Here is a 24,081-nt window from a genome sequence, read left to right as displayed (position 1 = left end):
TGGAAAGTAAGCCAAAAACATGGCTGACCGCGTCAATAAGCAGTAGCGCATTAAAGTCACCGTATGTAAAACTAGCCCTAACAAAACTTTTTTTTTTGTTTTTTTTAACCACGTAACGTCATACTGAGATGACAGCTATATAGCTTCAAATTAGTTTATGTAGAGAATGCTCTGGATGTTGTTTGTAGATCATATTGCTGTCATATTCCAATATTATAATTATAATTGTGATTGGAATTAACACGATCACTTTGGTAATTGGAGTGTATCGCGCTTACAGTGAATCATTGAGTAATTGGAGAGAATCATATCGTAATCAGAATCGTGTGAATCGTATCACAATTTTAGAGAATTATCGTAATTTGATTGAACCGTGTTGTAATTGGAGTGAATCGGATCATTATTGGAGTTAATCGTGTCATTATTTCAGTCAATCGTATCGTAATTAGAGCGACTCATCGTAATTGGAGAATATTGTCTCGTTGTTGTAGTGAATGGTGTCGTTTTGCCATCGGAGCAAATGATCTCGTATTGCAATTGGAGTGAATCGCATGAGTGTAAATGAATCCCAACGGCCACGATCCGCCAGCCCCTGCGGCGACGCGTCGCCGTCACCTCGCCAGTGTTGATGCGTGTTTAGCTCGTTGCTAGGTGAGCGCGCGCTGGAGAAAATGAACTTTTTTTTTTTTTTTGAGTGCTGGCTTTCGGAGAGATCCCTCCGTCTCCCCTCTCACGCTGCATTCCAGACATTTCACTGGCGTCATCAATAATACCGCTTAATGTTGTAACAGCATGGGAAAAATCAGCCTCAAGCAGGGCCACCATATTGTTGGTGCGGCTTTTTGATTTATTCCAACCTTGGAGCTGATGTCACCTCCTCACAGCAGATCGGCTTGCTGATTTAATTTAAGGCAGTTATGTCCAAACTTAGGCACGGACAAATAGAAGCAAGTGGCGGCCATTTTGATATTCGCCAGCTAATTGTTGATTAAAGAAAGCGAGCCATAAAATGGTCGCCATTGTTGTCGTTGATGTATGTTAGCTTGCCAAGTTCAAGCGCTGTCGTTACTCAGCATTTATCATTTATTCTTTGTGGAATAACATCAATGACATTTCTAGTGAAGATCATGAGGAAATGCCACATAGTGACCAAATTAGCACTTGCTGGCCGTGACCCGCTGAGCTTATTGTAAGTACGAAACGGTAAGTCAGAAACGGCTGTTTTTCTCTGCACGCTCGTATGGTCACCGTGGCGACGGCCCCTTTTGTCCGCCGCAAACACAAGTCGGATGCTTTTATGCTCTCCCTTTCATGTTGATAAGGCATTATAAAACCGTATCATTTTACTTTCGCTTAGTGACTAAGTAAGCACTGAATACTGCTCTTGATATTCTTTCAGGCCGGCGGCGCACCCCCTCCACTGGCACATGCTCTCCAAAGGACAAGCCCTTGATGTCCATGAAGGTCAGTCTTTCCCAAACTATTCAAGGCACGCACCCCTTTCATTGAAATCACGGAATATGGTGCTGTGCCACAACAGGCGCACCGAACCTACAAATGAAAAGAGTAGACACTCTTCTTTCACTCGAAAAGGTTTTTAGCTTTTTCCATTCTTTAGTAGTCAGCGGCAGAAAACATGACCGGTTTCTGAGCAAAAGCTGAGCTTGAACTCTCCCGAAAAGAAAACCTGCCGCGACACATACTCGTCGAGTTTTCTGCCTAGATTTGTCCCTCTTCTCAAAAGCTGCTCATCTCAAATTAAATCCAAAGTGATGTAACACCACCATCTACAGGGATCTGTTGGTCATTACTGTGCTTTACAACAATGTTGTATACCCCAGAATGTCAATACTTGGTAATCCCTGACTCAACAATAAAAGAAGGCATAAATTAGAGTCGTCTTTATCATGAACGGTTGGAATTCTAGCTACCCTTTTTCCTTGGGTTGAGATTCTTGGAAGTGTGTCGTAAATAACACATGTGCTGACTTTTGTTGTGAGGGAGCAGGAGAAGAAAAAAAAAAAGTGATGTGGGGCGGCGGTTTGGTTTGGAGCTTGACGTGACTTTTGGGTGGCTCTCGCTGCGATTCCATGATGCACGTTCGATGTGTTCAGGGTGGAGGAAAAAAAATGCTGAGCAGACAGTTAAGCCGTCCAAGGCTGCCGAGGCTGAATGAGTGCACCGCCCCCCCCCCCCCCTTCTTATTCACGGTGCCCCACCCGTCGTTAGCCTTCAGTCGGCGCCTTATCTGCTCTCCTTATCATTATGTCGGCAAGTACAAGTGCATGTATTTGAAGCCGGGCCGCTCGGGTTACTGGGAAATTGCTTCCTGTCCTAACAGCCATCTTGAAACCTTTGCACCACCTGCCCGCGCCGCGCGTCCCTCCCTCGCCGTTCCTTTCCCATGGTGGGAAAACAAATCGAAGACGTTAAAAAGTCAAAGCAAAACACGTCGTCCGGTTGCGACTTGTCACGAGGAAGACTCATCCGAACACGATCGGAACGTATCACAATAAATCCTCGCCTGGCGCGCCTTCAATTAAAACCTCACGTTTGGAGGAATGAGGGCAATTGCACCTCCAGGCCAAATTGTACTTTGGCATTTTGGATCACAAGCGCTAACCACCGCCACACGCTTAGTGTTTCTGTCTAGTCGCAAAACTTAAAAAAAAATAAAAAATAAAAAAATAGCTGCATTTTCACCATGTGGTTCGGTTCATTTCAGATCGCCATTGTAATGTTTGGGAAGGGTAAAACTTCACTTGTGTGACGTCATAGCAGTGCAACCTCATGTAAGGAAGTAATGAAGGAATGCGATAGTCCAACAGAAAGCATATATCTCCAAATGTATGCTTTTGGGAGTCTGAAAATCATTTGGGGGGATTAAAAGAAAAATATTTGCTCATACATAACATTTTCTTTTGCCAGTCACAATCCATTGTTTTGTGTTCTCGCATCTCCACGTTTGTTTTGAGTTTTACATGTAAATCCATTTTTTCCTATATATTCTGGACCAAAAAAAGATACGTTCGAAGATAACCCCCCCCCCCCCCCCCCCGTCTTTGAAATGGACTCATCAAGGGTACGTACAGCGAGGTGAGCGTCCATCGTCCGAGCTCTTTGACCTCCTTCCCGTTCCCACACAAAGACCCTCTAATGCCAGGTAGCCGGCGCCGGCATTCCTGAAGCATTCCACCGCGGGGAAGTTGCTGGGACGCGGACCAAACAATGACCCGCTCTCATTCATCGGGTTTAGGGTTCTGTGGGAAAGTCCAGCGCCGGGTTGAGGTGGGACGGCGGATGGAATGTTCTCTGGGAGATGCGCCGACAAGATGGAGGGAGGTCTTCTTACGAGGCGAGGCTGATAAAGCGCTTTGATGGAGCCGTGCTGTTTGCACATGCTTGTCATGCTTTATGGACTTTGTTTGCGTGTTTGCGGACTGATGTCACGTCGAGGGGGTGATCTGCGTTTACTATCTGCATTTCAAGTTCGACCCAACATTGTGACTGGGAATCGACGTCAAAAAAGCACCGATGTATGTAAAAGCGTGTCCACAACTTTTCGTGACTATTTTCCATATCGACCTTGAATCTCCCGTTTTGAAAAGCATGCATCGCCACGATTATTGTCGATTTATCTGAAGCGCCGTCCAAGAAAAGGTGTTATTTTTAGGCTAAAAATACATAAATGACATGTTTTTCTTTGGAAAGCCTCCACGGTATTCCGGATAGCCAAAGTTAGCCCGCTTTTACGGACCTTGCTGGAACAGAAAAGAGGGGCTTCCCCCAAACGCCCCGCAAGAAGCACACAATTACGTAAAATACTTCTCGGTAAGATGATTTACTGGAATTCAATAAGCGTCATCCAAGTCATAATTGGTTAATTGATTGATTGGAAGGCCTGTCTTATGTGTAAGATATGCTGTGGCTGCATCGTGATGACTGCGTTTAATTTGCAGTCACTTTTAGCAGCATTGCGATGATGACACTTTGCTGACACAGTGCGACGCATTAAATTGCTATGAAGAAAAAAAAAAAAAAAAAAAAAAAGGCCCCAGCTGTCCCGGCTGATAAATGAAAGCAGCTCGCCCTTTCGCCTCTTTTGACTTTTGACGAGGCGGCGTGAAAGCCGCCTTTTGTTTACACTGCGGCAAGGCGACGGGCCGAGCCTACGCGTCGTGTCCGGCGTCTATATGCGGCGCTCGGTTTTGCGGGAAACGCTTGGAGGAGATCAACGGCAGCCCGCAGGCTGGTTTCGCGCCCTTTCTGATGTGGTGCCCGAATCGCGCGGCGGGAATAAATGTATGTCACCGTCAGGGAGTGTCCCGTCAGCCGGAAGAGAGCGGTATGCCATTACGCAGGTATTTGTGCTCAAGGCTAGGCTTAGCTAGGCTAGCACATTAAAGCAGCAGAGCCTGAATTGAACTCCCTTCATGTCACGCCAGCCGCTTTGCGTTCAAAACCACACGCGCCGACTGACACATGGCATCGAAAACTGTCGCTAAATGCTAAGCTATTAGCTTGGCTTGTGTCTTCGTATAGTCAACTTCCGGCTGGATATCTGAAATATTGATGTCATGGCTCTGCTGGAAAGTCTCAGATTGCTGCTTGGTCAGTCTTGCTAAACCGCGCACCCCTGTTGGGTTTTTAATCTCTTACTGAAAAAAAATATTATAAACTGTGGAAAAAAAAAAAAAAAAATGTTCCTAACATGTTAAGTCACGCACCTCCTTTGACATCTTAAGCACCGCGGCTGTGTAATTAGGGATGCGCCGATGCAGACACTGTAGGCGTGTACTCGGAATCGAAAAAATGCCCCGGTACCAGTATGCCGATACCGCTGTCGTGTAACTTCCGGCCAGGTGAAGTAGGAGCCACATGCGAGCAGCCGTGGGGGGGGGGGGGGGGGATAAGCGTGGATGTGGCAAGACGTGCCATTGAGAGCCTTTTTAGTCCTGTGCACCCTTGCGCCGAAATATTTGGTAAACCCTAGTTCTAGCAGTCACCATAATGCTAAAAATAACCATCTGATAGTCCCAATAGTTTTTAATGTCTTTGTTTGTGCGACATTTCTCCCCGCATTGCCGTGCCTTTCCTTTGGGGATTTGTCGGCGATAACAAAGGCGCAACGTGACGGCCGCACAATGCGATTCCTTTTCATGCGGCCCTGCTTCTCGTTAGGCCTCCTCTCATCTGCAGCCTGTTATGGCGGAGCAGGGGGATGACATCATACTGGTCTCGCGGCGGCGGCGGGTAATTGGCCAGCTCTCCTCCTCCTCCTCCAGAGCAGAGCAGAGCGGCGCGGGCCAAGCAGAACACACAAGTGGAGCCAGGCCATGCGAGTCAGATGCACGGGGTTTTTCCAGAGCGGCTGGCGGGGGCCTCAGCGCGGGGGGGACCGACGGCGAGCCAAAGGGGGCCGCGGAGGAAGGAGCGGAGGGGGGGGGGCGAACAAAAGTCCGAAATGAATGAAGAGCCTCAACTCAAATGAAACGCGATATCGAGTGTGCCCCGGGCGGACCTGTTTGATGTGTAGTACAATCTGCCGCTGTAGAACGCCGCATCACTGCGCCTTTTCTCTACTGCGATTTCAAAAAAAAAATAAAAAATAAAAATAAATCCAAAAAATCAAAGCCAAAGACCTCACTGCCCACACAATGTTCCGTTCGGACTCCGCTGCCGTCACAGTCGGCCATTGTTTGTAATATTTAAATGCTTTGGAAAGAAGTTCCCGTGGCTTGATGCTGCATTCCAGGAAACTGGGAAATTGAAGTTCCTTAACTGGCTCAAGTGAAGTGACACAGGAAGATGGATTTAAAACGGATTTTTTCTAACACCCCGATTTACTGTAATCATGACATATAGCGCATTTAGTGTAGGTTGTGTCCAAAGTTGGATTTTTGTCGCCGCCCTAGGAGCAGTGAAATATGACTACTTTGGTTCCCAAATAGTGGATTCGTAGCATAGCACTTTTTGGTACCTTTCATTTTAGCTTTACCGCAATTTAGGCAAAGGGACTTTTGATTGGTTGGACAGCAGTGGTCTAGCGCCGCCTTCGGCGTAGCGTACGACTGCATTTTGTCGCCGCAAGACCGAGCAAGCATCTTTTTACTTGTCTCCATCACGCTAGCGCAGTTGCCGCCTTGCACAACAAGAGATCGTTTGATTAAGCCTGTGGAGGTTGTGAGAACAAATCCTCTGTGGGAAAAGTTGGTTCCCAAGAGGGCGCAGCAGCGCCAGACGTGTTGGCGCGTGCCCGCCCGCGCTGTCGCCCCAACCGGTGTCGCTCGAAGTCGTCGGGTGCTCCGCTAGGGGGGGGGGGGGCGGCTGGGGGGTGATGTGTCGCTTCGCTCCAGATGCGACTCGGCGTCTGTGCAAAAAAAAAAGAGCTGAGTAAGCGCAAAATCAACCGACGGTTTTGGAGAAGTTGCACTCTCAAAGTCGACATGCACGCACATTGCGCAATTTGATGGCTGCACAATCAGCTCGGATGCGGACGGCTTCCCACGCTACGCCGTCTGTCAGCAGGTAGGCGCGAGAGGCACGCCACTAAAGAATCCAACCCGGCTGTCGAGTCACGCCGGCGACATACTTGCTTTACTCCCATTTCTCTTTGTCCTAATGGACAGCAATGGGCGGCCCGGCTTTTGATTTGTAAAATAGTATTGCGTCGTAGAAATGTGGAAATCCGCCTCGCGCGGGCAAATGTAAACGAGCTCTGTTTTGCTATTCCAAGCAACCCAAAATAATCAATTTTCAACCAAATATAGCGCATTGTTGCATTTGTTGCAACGCCAACAAAATTCTGGTGAGAATAATATGCAAAACTCCAAATTAGGATAGCGTCTACACCTGCTCGGCTTTGGGCGATGCAGAAATGGAGTAGGAAATCGTACTTAAAAGTTGACCTAAAACTGAATCAAGTGGCAGAAAAAGGTGACCGAAACGCTCTTGTGATCGAACTAAGAATCGAGCTCGGCCCGGTCACGCGCATTGGTGAAGTGCAAATGTTGAGATTTGCGCTTGTGGAAGGCCATCGGACGACGATGTGCTTTGACGACGACGTTATTTAGCATTTTTTTTTTTTTTTGCTCCTCCCTCGCGCGAACATACCGAGCTGCGCTGTCACTCCGGTCGGCAATCGTGCTTGCAAAAGCCCGCGAGTGAACTCGGAGGATCCCCCTTTGATGACAGCCGTCGGGGTGCGGGGGGGGGGGGGGGGGGGGGGGGGGGGAGAGCGAGAGCGGCCGCACCTTGAGAGCCTTGGCAGCTCTTCGCGTCTAGCTAACAGCCACGTGTGGAAGCTCTCCTCCCACGCTTCACATTTCACACATTCCTCAACGATGTTTGCTTTTTTTTTTTTTTTTTTTTTCCAGGTCAATACACTTGAATCCGACGCGGCTTTTTTTTTTTTTTTTTTTTTTTTTTCTTTTGTCGTGGGTGCTTTGCCGTCGGAAGCGCTGCATCTCGTATGCGTTTCTATGGCAATTTCCTTTTGCGCCGTCATCAAGATTTTTTTTTTTTTTTTTTTTTTTTTCCCCCTCTCCCCGCCGTCGAGGATTTGAAAGCGGGAGTATTTATGTCTTCATGGGCTAGCCATAAAAAGAGAGCCTCCCTGTGCTTTCATTTCCTCGCTGACAGTGGGAATCCTGACCGAGGGCTCCGAGCTCTGGCCCGTACTTCCAACCATAACATCAGTCCTAACGACTTCCTGTTAGCGGCCATTGCGTAAGGCCTGGAAACAAAGGCATCTTAGGTTGTCAGCGGAGAAGTAAACCCCACCCCGACTCCCCGTTATCCCCCAAGACGCCCAGTCCACCCCCACTTTTTCTTGAGGATGGGGCGGACTGCAAGGGGAGCAGTTGCACATTCAGATTTTATTTTGCTATTGATCTCTCGCACCCCCAACACTTGCGTAAAATAATAATGAGTCCCACTCGTTTTGTGAGGTCATGGCGAAAACAGGCCGGAAATAAGATTTGCGGTATTTCGATGAGGCCAATTGAACAAAGGGCAAATTCTACTGTCAATACTTACGACATGCGGAGAACACCCAATTTGCTGACGATTCAGGCCGAATTAACTTGACATTTTTCCGATGCATTATAACTTTATTAAGGGTCAAAACCCGCGCAGGAAAATGTGACGACACAACATTGGAGTATCTGCATTTATTGTCAAAAGTATTGTAAGTTTGTGATTGAAAACGAGCTGATTCGGGTTGTCCCTCCGGACGGACATTTTGTCCTTATATGATGAGATCGCAAAGTAGCACCACCGGAACTTTCCTCGGCCTCCCCCCCCCCCCGCACCCCCGGGGACGCGGTCTCGGTCCTGGGAAGCGCTGGCCTGCGACCGAGCGGACCGTCGCAGCTCCGCGACACACAGGCGCTGTGACCTTCCCTTTCTCACAGCGGCGTCCTCCATCTTAGTCCCAGACTTTTTTTTTTTTTTTTTTTTTTCTCTCTCTCGGAAGAATTGACGAGTGTCTTCCAGTATGGTCCCAATACACTTCAATGCGAGACAATCAACGTGGGAATTGGCTTGTGGGAACCGTCGTGTCCTGTCACGATCTACCTCAAGACAAAACATCATTATCTGCTCCGTCAAGCTCGTTATTTAATTGACACCCGTATGTTTTTGCTCGTTTTTTTTTTTTTTTTTTGTAAGTCTGCCTGTTCAACTGGATTTGTTGCCGTGGGATCCAAGGAGTGCTGCACCCAAAACACACGACCGTAACAAATAAATCGGGAGAAATTTGATACGCGATGGTAAAATAATAACAATTGCGAAGCAGACGGATGCTTCACCTTGTAGAGGAGAAACCACCAGTATGCCAAGCTTGCTCATTTTTTTTTTTTTTTTTTAAGACTAATGCTAACGCTAATGTCATGCCGGCGGATGGACTTTAGTGGAGAAACGACACATAACGCTAGTCAACGCATTTTTTTATGACATTTTTTTCAGCGGCGATGTAAAAAAAAAAATAAGTGAAGACATTTTGACGTCGGTGTCAAAAATCCGTTTAGGGACCCTCAAAGCCATCGCCGCTGTTGACCGGTCGAATCTGCCATCTGATGATATGCTCTTTGGGGCCCCGCCCTTCAGTTTGAGAGTAGGATACCGAAATGTCTTCTTGGCAGCAATTTAGAATAATTAAAAACTTGACACCCTAAGGCATTTTGAGTTCTCCTCTTTATTTCTTTTTTTTTTTTTTTTTTCTGGTTCCTGCCCTAATGTAAGGGTACCAAAAAGGTGTGTCTGGATGAAGGCTTTAATTATCCCTCAGAAATATGTCTTAACAGTTCACTTGTATTTTTTTTTTTTTTTTTTTTTTTTTTTAAAAGAAGACAGCATTCTTCCCCCCCCCTCCTGGGTTCTGACGGCATCAGCATGACGTGGGCATGCACGGCTATGCTAACTTATCCCGGCATTTCCTGCAGATAGGCTCAGTATGCCGGTGTTTGTCCGACTCGCGGAATGCCACCGTACATTCCACGACGGTCGAGGGGAGTTGTTGGCTTTGGCCGTCGCCCTTTTCGGGTCACCTGTTTAGCCAGGGGTGACTCCTCCGAACAGCATCTGGTCTTTTGACGGTCACGTCTCACTACCGCGCATTGGGGTCCGGATCCGACCGGGGCACTCACAGAGGCCTCTTTATGCCACCGCCCGCCACTGGAGGCCCGAGGTTAGCACGCATGGCGCACAGGAAAACACCGAGCGGCTCCCAGACACAATCCCTCCCCTCTGCTCCACGTTTATAAGCAGCATATCGCCTGGCCAGAGACGTTTTGAAAGCCTTCAAATTGCGAGGCGCCCCCTCTTCCACCCTCCCCATTTCCTCCGCCTCTTCTCTCAGGAGGGAAACGTAAGCGTGCAGGAGTGGAAATGTTGCCGTGCGCTCGACGGGAAGCGAGCGCGCGAAGAAAGCGAAGCTATTTGCAGAACAATGAGGCCCTTCAGAGAGGGAAGAAAAGTCGTGTCGCCTTTTTCGGGGGTACGGCGTCGGGAACATAAGCTTGGGGTCCATTCACGAACCCCGTCAGCTTCCCCATCAATAGCTGCGAACAAGTACGTTGTTCTGTTAGCGTCGGTAAAAGTGGCCCACCTTGTCTATGAGATTCAGGTTTGTGAACCACTACCGTATCCCTGTGGATGTTGGCGTTACATCGACTTGGGCTTGAGATCAGCGTAGCATTTGGGAAGGGAAAAAAAAAAAAAAAAATCAGGATTTAAGCGGTCTTCCAAAAGTCTGAAGTTTGTCTTTCTTCAGTGTGACCATTGGGCGGGAAAAGGCAAACTTGAGCTGAAGTGTCCAGCTGCAAGGCTCTCTTGTCTCCCTGTCTTTGGGTTAAACATCCTGTCCCTGATGAATTGTCACTCTCCATTGGCGTGACACACCCTCTCATTGGCCTCAGCCAATCATCTGCTTCCAGTTGTCGACAGCTGCCACCCGAGCCCCTCCGCCAGATTTTTTTTTTTTTTTTTTCTTTTTTTTTGCCTAATCTCTGACCACACACACACACACACGCGCTTGTCCAGCGACAGGCGGCCGCCGGCTCTCGGCCGCGTTCACTGCACCCACCCCGCCACATGTGCGAGTTGGGGGCTTTGGGGAGCGGAATCCCCCCCCACCACCCCTTACATAACACAAGTCCAGACGCTGGCCCGAAGACGTCGTGGTCTCTCTCTCTCTCTCTCTCTCTCTCTCGCAGACGCGCTGAACATGGCTTTGTGCCTGGTTGAGAGCGCGTCTAATCCCATCGCTCAGGCGAACAACGAGTTGCTTCACCGTTAAAACGGCGAGGATGTGATGTCACGCGCACATGTCGCGCAATGACTTCATCTCGGCCCCACAAAGAAACAAGTGCTGCCCGATCCGTTGATGGATGTCCCGCATTTTCAGAATGTTTCTATGCTCGGCGTCAGTAGTTCATGGAACAAAAAAAAAAAAAAAAGGTTCCAATCGGATATGTTTCTGGAGCTCGTACCCCTCCCTCTCTCGGGCCCTGCTAGATTACCCCAAGAACTCAAATTCAACTTAAATTCCTGTGATTCTAACATTCACAAGTGGCCCCAGTTTGCGATTGAAATGCAAATCAACTTTTTTTGTTCTCGATACCTGGGGTTCCCGGAAGTAAGATGCGGCGGTAAGATATGTTCCTCGACCGCTCACAAGTAGCATCTCTCTGTGTGATCTTGGCCCCGATAGATTACGCTGGAACTAAATTTAGATATTATTTTCCGTGGTTGAAACGCACAGATGTTTCGAGTTTTGAGGTAACGTTTCTGTGGCCGCGACGCAGTAGATAGCTTAAGTTCCGGAAACATTTCATTCTTGGTACTGCCCCCAAGTTGGGTCTTCTATTGGCCCGGATACGTGACCCTGTCACTAAATTTAGACGCGGGTTCCTGTTGTCGAAATGCACAAGTTCCTAGAAGTTGTCGTTTTAATTCTTGGTACCTGTAGTGTCTGCAAGTAAAAGGTTCCATTTGGTTCCTGGATTCCTGGAAAATTATTACGATACTATCTTTTGGCTCAGATGAATTACCCCAGAACTAGGTCCGAACACAAAAAAGCTCTTTGGGGTTCAAATAAAGTCCAAATGCACTATGTAGCTGAATTGCCCAATATTCGAGGTCCCCATTTCCAGATATTTTCACCGCAGGTTCCTGACCTCGTACTGCGCCCCAAGTAGGGTCGTTCGGCTTCGATAAATTACCTGACTTTCGACAATAGTTCACACAAAGGTTCAGGCGTAACATATTTGGTGCGTCCGCGCCGCATTCCCACTTAAAATTCCAGGAATGCTTCGTTCTTGCGACTTGCAGTTCCTGTTCCGTTTGTTTGCGTCATTGCGATCATTGTGCGGCGCAGTCTCGTAAAAGCCTTTGAGAGTAAAGGAGAGCTTTTGTTGCAAACACGCGCTCTTGCCCCTGCTCCCCGCCTCTGCTCGCCATCAACGGCGCGCTGGAGAATGCGTGGCGGAGAATGGACCAATGTTCTCTGGAGCGTCCAGGAGTGAGCCGCGCAAGCCGCTGGACGTCACGCTTGTATACACACTTAATGGTTGAGGTAGCATTGGGGGGGGGGGCAGTGACCCGGGGTCCCCGGCACTGAGAAGAAACCCTTCTTGTGTTCCAGAGAAGGCAGAGCCGGATGTTGCTATCTGTCCCTTCATTGTCCCGCTTCCAAATGTTGCCATTTGACTTTGAATGATGACTTTGGGAATAGCCAAAACATTCCAAAGGCACAGTGTGGGAAACACCCTCTTCCCCCCTCCCCGCCCCCCCTCGTCCGTTTGTGTTCCATGCAGGCTGCCTACGTGATGAGTTAATTGGATGGAACAAGTGGCGTTTAGACGTCTTGATAGAGGAAATGATAGCAAGTGGCGCGCTGTGCATTTAATGGACTTGCGCAGGAAAGCACCTTCTTCCCGCTTTTCCTGTGACGCTCCACGCCTGGAATAGGCTCACTGGCACGTGACTGTTAGCCGCGGACATTTTCATTGCTTGCGATTCATGTTTGGGAGCGCCGTATAAAAGCAGGCGACCATGTGACGCACACACAAGCGCCGCACTATCTTCCTCCCGGTGTCGGCCACGGCTCGGCAGGAGTCCTTGCCGCAGCATTCCAGCCATAGCATCTTGGGCGCTACTGTCCCGTCCTAAGCTGTAATCAAGCAACTTGGCGCATAAAAGGCTCCACTAGCGCATCCTTTTTTGGCGCTTCCGTCTCTTATTCCCTTTCATCTGATTGGCCCACTTCCAGAAGCCCGCTGAGGGGGAGTTCCAATTTGACTGGCCAGTGGTGGCGTAACGTGCGCTTCAACATCGCAATTTTCCACCCTCGGGGGTGGCGACGGAGCCGTAACGGGGGCGGGATGGCGCTTGACTATCAGGGAATGCCGGAAAGGCGTACTCATTTCTCCCGCTGTACTGTGCCCAGCAAGTTGTTTTTCACTTTCTTTCCGAAATGATCCAGTTTCACTCTTACTGATCCAGAGAAAATGAAACACAGTGGAACCTCGATTTACGCACACTATTTTCCATTTGCGAACCAACTTGGCATTGACCCACCATAAAGACCACTTGTGACTTGTGACTATCTTTTTTTTTTTTTTCTCTTAATCAACCGGTTCCTAAAATAACATTTTAAAATTGCGAGCGACCATTGCGAAACACCAGCATGTCGTTTGTGATCCCGTTTTCGCTTTGCGCTGCGGGGTACAAGTTTCGATGGTAACATCGACGCTAATGCGTCGGCCATTTTGCGGCAGAACTTAACGGTACTGTATGCGAAAGGCCACGATGTCGACTAGTGATTTGTTAGCGCTTCACGATGATTATTTACCACTTGGAATAATTTACACTTGCGTGTGACAACATGACTCATTTTTTGATGTGAGGTATCGATAAGCGGAACCGCAAACAATTCCGAGCAGTCTAAATCATGGGACACAAGTGTGGCATTCACTCTGGAAGCTGTTGCGGCTGCCTCTGTTCACATTTCACTTTCGGCCTCTTCCTCCCCCCACCCCCGACTTTTGTTTCTGCTCTGCCCATGTGCAGGCCTCTCGCAGGTTGACTGGGCTGGTATGCGGCGGGAATCTTTGGATCAAGGTGATTTCACGCTCCTCCACGCTTTCCCAGCGCTCTCTGTTACCTCTGTGTGTGCGCGCGTTATCGTAGCGCACGTGCACAAACGGCTCAAAGTCTGACACCTCTTTTTTTGCTCCCCTAAGTGTCCGCCATTAGTACCCTCTTGGTCTCGGGATGTATACCGTACATTTTGTCGGCGTGCCCCTCAACATCACAGAAGAGGAAAAACAGGCCGCCCTTTCTTTGAAGTTGAGCTAATCTGGCTAACCTTGACATTCCCTTCCCATGCTAGCCTTTCATAATAGCTTCACAGTGTGTTTTTTTTTTCTCAATGAAACTGCATATCTCATTCAGTTCTTTGGATGCGGGGGGAAGGGGAAGTGAGGAAGCAAGAAAAGGGGGGGGGGTTGAGGTGGCGGTGGGGGGTTGTGAAAAGAAGTTTAGCTGTCATTCATGACTTTTCGCCACATGATCGGAAGTAGCTCCGGAATGTTTTTTAATGATAAGAGACACACGTGGCCGGCGTGGCAAGTAAATGGCAAACAACCACATGACTTCCGATCCTGATGTAATTCTACCAGTTTTTTTTTTTTTTTTCAGAGATGACACATTTAACTGCAGATTTATTTTTTTTTTCATTTTTCATCCGTTTACATGGTTCAGCATCAGAAAGACGTTGCGGAATGCGATTAAAAGAGTCCACACCCTTGATAGGGGCATTTTGCATGGATTCGAGCCTACATGACATGACGATAACCTCATCAAAAAAAAAAAAAAGTATTTACTCTGCACAACACACAGCGTATTAAGGGCATGAGCTAACCGTGCTGCTCCTTCATTCCTTGTGTTCACCGGTGAATTATTGACTTAGAAAAATGCAGCCTTTTTTTTTTCCACCCTTTTTTTTTTTAATTTAACACTTCCAACAAGTGCAGTAGAATGTTGACTATTTGTGGTTAGTGAATGACAAAGGAATTTATTGCCACCATAACATGCCAGCAGCTCGCTACCCTCTTAGCTCCATTATCTTCTTTCTCTTTGAATGGCCTCATTCATTTTGATTATATATTTGTTGTGATTTTTTTTTATTTTTAACTCTTATACTTTTTTAACCTCCAGTAAGTATAGTCGAATTTTTGACCACATTAACATGCAAGAACATCTAGTTTGATCTAGTCAGAAAAGTATTTTATTTTGAAAAGTGACCGGATTGTCTTTGTTACATTCGTCTGAGGTGCATTTCTCAGACAATACCGGGAGACCTACTTGAAATATGGATTTATCGTGACGGGTAAATCACGCTCACAAAGCCCACATTGCACAATTTGCGGCCAGCGGCTCTACAATGAGTGGTGATCTAACGATATCCAAACATCAGTATACAATATTATCATGATATGAACCTCATGATACGATAATTATCACGACATTGTGCGGAGGTGTACATTTATATGATGTCTTTTGCATTTTGGACATCTTTCCCCTCAGTTTACCTCCAATAAACACAGAAGAATGTCGATTGTGTGTTTATGCATTTATTGCCACCAAAAGGAAAAAATGCAAAGAGCTAGCCAGCCAGCTAGCCAATTTGCTCACTGTGTCCTCTTTGAATGACGTATTTGTAAAAAATGTATATTATACGTTCCGTATTTTAGACGTGACAACCTATGTTTTGTGTCATTGCAAGTTTTTATTTTGGGTGCTTTTACTGTATCGCTCTTTCAGAGCGCAAGTTGCCTTGCTGATATTTTGAAGGCGTTGACCGGAAGTTCCGCATCAGAAGAAGAAGGAGAAGGAGACGACGAGGCGATCCGTGGGAGCGAGACTGAACAAAAAAGTTGCAGTTGCAGCCTCATGCTTCGACCAGGGCGCGTCTCCTCCTCCTGCCCGCTGTTCACCACACCGTGACACTTTTACCAGCATCATATTTTAGTCACCAAGCACGAAGAAGAGCGGGAGCGACAAGTCATGGAGCTTTACTGCATGGAGTCGGTGGCGGAGGTGAAAGCCCCGGTGGACCCGAACATCCTCCACGATGACCGGGTCTTGCAAAGCCTGCTGACCGTGGAGGACCGCTTCCTGCCGCAGTGCTCCTACTTCCAGCGGGTCCAGAAGGATATTAAGCCGTACATGAGGCGAGTCGTCGCGGGTTGGATGCTCGAGGTTGGTAGCTTGTTTCTTTTTCCTCCTATGCTAACGCTGGCTAATTAGCACTTTTTTTTTTTTTTTTTTTTTTTTTTGTGGTCGCAACTGCACGATGTTGCCACGCATTTACACGCCCGGGGTGGATGTTTTTCTGCCGGACTCGTGTGACAATTGAGTGGGGATGAGTCACCAAAAGGCGTGGGAGAGTCGGAAATTCCACCACGAAGACAATTCAGCTTCGCGAATAACGTAGCCTAGCTTGATATTTACTTGTGCTAGTGGTGTTAAAATGGCCTAATTGCGTCGATTAGTTAGGCCGAACGACACTCGACAGCTTGATCTTAATTTACAGCTGAAAACAAAGCACTTTTACTCATCACACGAATTGTTGTTAATTTTTCAAAATTGCTCAGCCACAAGGCAGGCAGACAGCATGGCGAACTGGAACTTTTCGTCGTGTGTGCAAAGTGTCCGTAACATTTTGCACGACTTTTTAATTATTTTTTGTTGAACGTGCATAGTTAAACACCCTTACCCTGGTTGCCCAATTACTTCCAATAACCCCATTGCATTTCTGCAACTTTAAAACACCCAAAAGAGATGTTTTACTTGCTATTTGCACTAACATTCTTTGCTAAAATGCTCATGTTCACCCCTCCCGCCCCCCCCCCCCCCTTTCCTTTCCAGGTGTGTGAGGCCGAGAGGAGTGAAGAGGACATCTTCCCGCTTGCCATCAATTATTTGGACAGATTCCTTGCTGTGATGCCCACCAGGAAGAATTATCTGCAGCTGCTGGGTGCCGTGTGCATGTTCCTGGCCTCCAAACTGAAGGACAGCAGGCCCATCTCCGCCGAGAAGCTGTGCATGTACACGGACAACTCCATTTCACCACTGGAGCTGCTGGTAAGCCAAGGTCTCGAAGCACGAGGGCCTCGCATACTAGTGCTAATGGCCGAGTTGGTTTCACAGGAAGCTTCCAATTCTCCAGTGCCTGGAGAGGAGTGCGATGCCATCTAGTGTTCGCATTGAAGCTCCCTGGAACCGGAGTCGTTTTCAAGTTGCGCCGGATTAAAGAAACAAAGCACACAGTCTCAGTAATGAGCGAGTTGTTCTGAAAGTAGATGTTGAATCGCCAAGTCGTTCGGCTGCCGCGTCTGAGCATCTAGGTCGCCGTTTGTCATCTTGCTGTGGCGACGCGCCATATTCCTGGATATCCTCACAGGATGGGCAGAGGAAAGCGGCAGTGGCTCTTCAGCTGGAAGAGCGGCAAGGGGAGGGTGGGACATCTGTCCAGGAAGTGAGCGCATGGACTGCGAAGCTCAGAACGGCCTCCGCGGAGGATAAATGGTGTTAAATGCTAGCATATGTGCGGCCGCTGTCAGTCATTTGCGTGTACCAGCTGGTCCAACTGTTATGGGTCCAAACACAACTAAATTCAGTGCGATAGAGCAACTATTGAAGTACCCCGGCGGCGAAGCCATTTTGGACGCGTGCCGCACCGAGTGTCAAAATGTCAGCGTCAAAATCCCACTAACATCAAAGCGCGCCAATGCAAATATTAGCCCTCGATAACAGGAAATCCCATTTGTCTGCCCCACCTTCGCTTATCTGCTGACTTAAAAGAATTTATATGCGATCTAACAAAAAGTATGGATCATATTCAAAGTCAAGTGATAATTATTGCATGTTGAGACAAACGCCCACCTAATAATGATGCGTTGAGTTCAGTGCAAGTGCCGCAACATTGCGGCAAAGCACTTTTTTTCCTATTAGACAAGGCTATGGGTTCATTGGTGCCAAAGTAATATTTGAAATTGTACAAAGACAGGAATAACAGCCGGTGTCATAATCTAGGGTTACATTTTTGATGGCGATCTGAACTGTTGTGCCGTCAATACTTCTCAATTCGCAAAATTAGCCTTGTGGAAAACTTGTGCGAGAAATTTGGAGCGGGTCTCAACTTGTGACAGGAAGGAAAGCGCTCTCCGTCTCGATGGGGGGGGGGGGGGGGTGGGGTGGTTATTACTTTGCTAGCGCGTCACATGTCGCCGCTGCTGTGCACACAAAGGATGTGAGGAATGAGAAATGGCACGCAAGATGATAAGATAAAAGTCCGCCAGGTGATAAAGGGAATAAAGCTTACGCGGACATTTCCGACTGATGGATGCATGGGAGACTCGGTCCGCACGTTAACGTGGAATTTCTCACACGCAAGCTAACGCATATGCAGAACGCGGGATAGGCAACATGTTAAGAGCGAGTCACGGCAAAAAAGGAGTCAAAAGAGTAGCATGCTTCACACTTATGATAACTTTATAAATGGCTTTGGCTACAAAATGTAAATCTTAAAATGTATATGCCAAATGAGCTATTTCGCAACAGAGGCAGAAAGGGAACAGTGCCACCTAGTGTAGTGGAGGTACAACTTTCTTGTTTGATTTATTGAACAGGACAATACATGCTGTAAATGGGCTTGTTATTTCGAAATAATACTTTTTGTCTGTAAAATTGGCTCGTCCAAAAAATTCATCCCCGAAGCCAGTTTTTCCTAGCAACATGAACTTTAGTAACCTTGTCAAGTAGAGCCACAAAAAAGGCCTCAAGACACCGCAAGTCTACCATTTTGGTCGGAAGCGGCCATTTTAGTGTTGAATTTGGCTCTTTCTCAGTGTCCTTCGGCGATGGATTTTTTTTTTTTTTTTTTTTTTCATTGTTACCAAATTTAAATCACATATTCAAGATGGATGGATGATGATCAATTGCCATTTTTTGCCATTGGCAAGTGGCATTTATGGGCGTTGTTGCTCATGTCTGTTTTGAGGACTGGGAGCTGGTGGTGCTGGGCAAGTTGAGGTGGAACATGGCGGCCGTCATCCCCAACGACTTTTTGGAGCACATCATGCGCCGGCTGCCCCTCCCCGAAGACAAGGTGCCGATGATCCGCAAGCACACGCAGACCTTCATCGCCTTGTGCGCTACAGGTAACGGCGCTATCGGCTGCACTCCACCCCCGCCGGCCGTAACCCTCCGCCAGATTCCCACGCACACGCTCCGGCATTCTCCCACCATGAGTCATCGGTGACGCATGTGACCCATTTTCTTATCCCACATGGAGGACTTGTGTGCCGCAGGCCTGGAAATCACCGCGTCCCCAATCGATCACGCCGCCCTCCTCTTCCTCTCTATCCGTGTTGTGTGTTGACAGGGAAGCCTCCAGGTTGAAAAGTCAGGGTGACGATCCTGTGATCTTCCTTCCTCATGGCCTGCGGTCCAAAATAAACATTTTTTTTTTTTTCACCCTCACCCCGCCCCCAAATTCCCCCCCGTAGGCCTCGTCGTCTCCTCTCTGCCTCACAATCCCGCTAAATATTTTCATATCCTGGAGTGCGTTGAACGAGGCGCTTGTTTTATGTGCCGCCGCCTCCCTGCTAATTCAATGGCAGGAAACAAGTAGCTGAGGTGGTTACTTTGGTGCAATAAAAGCACAATAAGCTCTTTATCACCACTGTAACCTTTGGCTTTTGAGTTATTCCCACACTTTCTTGTAGAGTTTCGGTATTACTTTTGTTGGGAAGCTCTAATTAAAAGGGGACTAGGCGCGCATGTGATTTCTTTCGCCGCCGTGTTGAAACGTGTCGCATTTGCTAACCTGTCACACTTCCAATGAGCCTTTTGGCCATATTGTTCCCTCCTGTCATTTGCAGACTTTAACTTTAATTTGTAATAGTCTTCATTTTGTTTTCTAGTCGGACTGCAGCTACTGAATGTTTGTAGAGTCAACTATTCTACTCGTTTGCCCATTAATCGAGTAATCGGTTAAAAAAATGATTTTGACAGTAATGTGCATGTGAGGTTGACTTGGACTTGACATCCTCACGTTCTACTGTAGTATTTGTGACTGAGTGTGTATCGCTTTAAAAAGCCTGGTCTGGTGAGTGACATGGGTGTCAGCGAATGAGTGTCGATCGAATTGGCTGGCTATTTCTCCTTGTTGAAGAATGAAATGTTCCCAAACTTTGGTTTACTGACAGCTCCTGGCCCGCCACCATCGCGCCATCTTATTTTGTCTGCCTTTTTTTCGGGGGGGGATCAAATTGTTAGCGTGGATTCGATTGATCGTTGCAGCCCTAGCATTTTGCGGCACATTTTCTCCCGTCGTTTTGATTTGTTGCCGGAGCACTGGTGGCGCGATCTGTTTCCGGCTCAGGCGTCCAGACGGGGACTGCAGGGAGTCGTTGTTGAAGGCGAGTAGGAGGATTCCTGCTCTGCTTTTCCAATCACTTTTTCCTCCGAAGCGGGAGGGGGTGGGGGTGGGGGGGCACAATTTGAAATTCAGAGCCTGGGAAAAAACAAACTCGAGGAGCTCTCGCACGTGTTAACCAGGCGTGATCCTTACCTGCTTATCTCCTTCTCGTCATCAGATGACGGTCTTGCCATGAACCCCCCCTCCATGATCGCCAGCGGCAGCATGGGGGCCGCCGTCTGCGGCCTGCAGCTGGACCACAAGGACAAGAGGCTGACGAGAGACAACCTGACAGACCTGCTGGCCAAGATCACCAACACAGAAGTGGTGAGTGTGAAAACGCCGCTGACATTGAAGCTGTTTGTCCTCGCCGCCGCTTCTGCTATAAAGAGCATCGGCAGCCCACATTCTTGTGGTCGCACACATGCAATTTCTGCTCTCCCACTCGAGCGCTTTGCCCCTCCTGGTGGACCGGCACTTCCGTCTTTTTACAGTATGGTTTTAACATGTTGTCTATTGTGGAAAATGATCCAAAAATGACCATCGCTAAAAAAGTGATCAAAGAAGCGTGACGTGAGCAAATCGAAAGGGGGAAAAAAAATGATCAAGTCAAATGCTTAAATGACAACAACAAAGGCACTGAAACAGATGTATAAAAGTGTTTAAAAAACACTATCATAAAAATCGAATAAAACTGCTTGCATAAAATCTTGAAAGGTTCATTGGCATCAATAAACTTTAACTGGACCGGCGGTGAATTTAGATACATCAACTATGTGAGTCTAAAAATACATTGACCATTCCTGTAAAAACAAAACTAAAAAAAGTTAATGAGTTCATCATCACTCCACAACTTTCATTTTGAACTGTACAGGTTACATTTTAACTGTCAAAAAAAAATATATATATACATATATATAAAAAAAAGTTCACTATGATTACAAAAGTAAAACTACTCACTCTTAGTACGTAGTACATAATGCAAAGTGTACCACACAATTTTAAAAAGTCGACATTAAACATCTTAAAACTGCGAAGCTTATGTCTCAGGTGACATTTGCACTGTTGCTCACCGTTTGTAAAATAAACAGTCACATAAAAGTAGAAAAAAAAAAATCTGAGTGTAGCGTATGCCAAGTGAAAATTGTTTGACTAATCAAATATGACTCTTTGCGTTTTTAAATGCATTTTGTTGTGAAGTTCAAGATGGCAAACACTATTTTTCTTCAAAAATCTGTTTGTAAAACAGTGGTCACGTTTGCGCTTGTGATCATGGCACTTTTTGACAAGATGGCGGCGCAGTAGCAGTTTCCCCAGCGTGTGCGCTTTGATGGTGTGGCGGCCCCACCATGAAAAAACAACCCCAAAAAAAGTCCGCACGCTTTTCCTCCGCCGTGGTCGTGGGCCGCCGTCATTGGCCGCCTCCTCCCGCGTTTGCGGTGCGCGTTGCCTCGGCGACCCCCGCCGTCACAACAGCGGCCGGCGGCGGCCCATCGGGTTCCAATTAGACAACATTTCAAAGGAATGCTGGCCCCCGCTTTCCCCTTTTGTTTGCCAGCCACCCGGCAGCGAGCCACCCACCGACCTCCCTCGTTCAACGCGCAGACCTGCTGTCCGCCGCGACAAGTTTTGGTTTTTTAAGAAGAGAGATTCACACTCGGCAGTATCGTACTTGAGCAAATACGGCATTGTGCTGCTCATTTGGGTATGCGCTTTGGCCGCCAGGGGGCGGTATAATGCAAGCACACGGGGTCCTACTAGAACGCCTTTATTTTTGTAAACTATTTACATCTGTACTTGGGGTGGACTTGAATAGCTTTACTTTGCGTTATTTTGTATTTTGCTGTTGTTTGACCTCATCTTAACATGATTACAAATCAAATGATTGCCGGTGCCCCTTTGTGCCTACAGGACTGTTTGCGTGCGTGCCAGGAGCAGATCGAGCGCGTCCTGGCCGCCAGCCTGCAGCAGGACAACCGAGCGGGCGGCGCCAACCCCAGCAACAAGTCGCGGGAGCAGCAGCAGGACCAGTCCAGCACGCCCACCGATGTGCGCGACGTCAACTTATGAACCCCCTCCCCCCACGAGCCCCTTCCACAAACGGCCACGGCCTGACAATCCCGAGAATTTCTCGCCATTAAGAAATTCTCACTTTTTCTTTTTTTTTTTTTTTTTTTTTTTGTTTGCCTCCAAACGTTTTTTTGGATGTGCCGCATGTAATCAAACAAGATATTTAAGAATCTTGAAACTTGATAGTGCCTTAGGTTCCCCCCGCCGAACGGAAACCTGAATATATTTTCATACTTGAAGAGAAATAGCTTATTAAATATATTCTTTTTGACCGCGACACATTTTTTTTTTTTTGTATATTAAGTTAGTATATTTAGTTATGTTACTCTATTAGCATCTTAGCAGTTACTCAGTTTAATCGGGAGTTCCGCTAGCTGTTGGCGTTAGCCGCTAGCCGTTGGGGTCAGCCGCTAACCGTTGGCATTAGCCGCTTGCCGAGGTCACCGACACCTGTTGTGCTGCTGGGGGCGGGGTCACGTGAAAAGGAGGAGTGGGCTGGGCCTGCTCACACAGGAAGTGGCGAGGATGCTGAAAGGCAGCGGTGATGACGAGTCAGGGGGTTTCGCGGAGGTTGCGAGCGGGACAGACGCAGGTGTTGGTAAAGAAGCGGGAACGTAAGCTATGTTTAGTTTTTTTTTTTTTTAGTTTTTTTTTTTTTTTTTCAAACCAAGCCAGCGAGGGTGAGGAGGTTCCGGGATGCTATTTGTCGCTCTGCCAAATTAGTTTTGGTCTTTTGGAGCAAAGCGTGACATAGGAACAATATTGATGCACTTTTGGAAAAAAAAAAGACACGTGGTCAAGGAGCGATCATTTTTGGTTAGTAGGGTCTTTTTTTTTTTTTAAGTTATTCGTTTTTTTTTAGGGCTGGATTCCCACACGGGGTGATGAAAGCTGGTGATTGAATCTACGTCGACCAAGAAAAGACCATGTGTAGATTTTTTTTTTTTTTTATTTAATTGTACTTGAATTGTCATAGCCAAACCTTCCTTTCGAATTCTTCCGGAGCTGAATATTGCGTGTTTGCATTCAACTCTTGGACGTTTCCCGTCGTATGCGGACGACGTGCGTGTTTTGGGCGTGAAAGTTAAGACTGTGTACATAGAAATAAGAAAAGTAACCCCCCGCCCTCCACACACTCACACATTTTGAGTGATAATTTCCACAAAGCAAAATGTTGTTTGCAGAAAGAAAACTGAAAAAGTGTCAAATGGTTGAACAAAGCTCATTCCAAAGTGAGAACACAAAAAGTTGACGGACGTCATTTCTCTTTGCTGCTACAAAAAGCTTTTTTTTTTTTTTTTTTTTTTCTTCTTCTCCCCCCTCTCCAAAACAATTAAATTGTGATTCACTTGTTTGCTGCTATTATATGATTTTATTATTGTGTATACCTTCCAAGTCTTTAGCTTTTTTTTGTTGTCCTTTTTTGTGAGTGTACTGGAGGGATCGCCACAGTTTGGTGCGGGACTGGAAGTACTCATGTTTATGATTTTGTGTATCATTGGTTGTACTCTTGCTGCTTCCTTGTAATTTGTTTGTGTACCTCAGGTTGATTTGGACGGATCGAGCGTTACCTCATCACACTTCATGTCACACACCTTTTTTTTTCCCGAAGGGATGATGCTTTTAGTTTCAAATCAGATTCCACTGTGCTTTAAATTGCTAAGAAAAAAAAAACATTTCATGTGTGTGGTGCTGCTCCAAACACGCCCAGTACTGTATGATATTCATGTATCAAAAAAGACCAAAGTTAAGGGTTGGTTTATTTTGGATTCAGTGGAATTGTCTTATTTTTGAGGTACCACCAGAATGTTTGGTGTGGTTTTGATCCTCCCCCTTGTCCCCACACAGTGTACCTCAACATTTTCTCAATAAATTGGCAAAAATAACCAGATTGGACTTTTTCTTATTCCTGTCGTTGCCTTTTTTTGCCACCAGACGGCGATGGAGAGCACAATGCAGCACTTCCGTGTTCGATGTCAAAACATTTTTTTTTTCAAGAATGTTCTATGCAAGCCCACTAG

General features: G+C 47.1%; 1 protein-coding gene across 1 annotated transcript; it reads left to right on the top strand.

The window, feature by feature from the left end:
- The first annotated feature begins 4,106 nt into the window (after positions 1-4,106).
- On the top strand, positions 4,107-23,949 carry LOC147126384 (G1/S-specific cyclin-D2-like). The gene is made up of 6 exons (XM_086021857.1): positions 4,107-4,361; positions 15,328-15,765; positions 16,435-16,650; positions 18,569-18,728; positions 20,169-20,317; positions 21,902-23,949. Exons 2-6 carry the CDS (start codon positions 15,571-15,573, stop codon positions 22,058-22,060), a joined length of 879 nt encoding a protein of 292 aa, XP_085877983.1. The 5' UTR covers positions 4,107-4,361; positions 15,328-15,570; the 3' UTR covers positions 22,061-23,949.
- Positions 23,950-24,081: the final 132 nt, after the last annotated feature.

Source organism: Filicampus tigris, chromosome 22, assembly GCF_054856515.1.
Source record: "Filicampus tigris isolate MCC_2025a chromosome 22, RoL_Ftig_1.0, whole genome shotgun sequence".
NCBI classification, from domain to species: Eukaryota; Metazoa; Chordata; class Actinopteri; order Syngnathiformes; family Syngnathidae; genus Filicampus; species Filicampus tigris.
The sequence above is the reverse complement of the archived record's forward strand: the minus strand, read 5'-3'. Positions and strand labels throughout refer to the sequence as shown.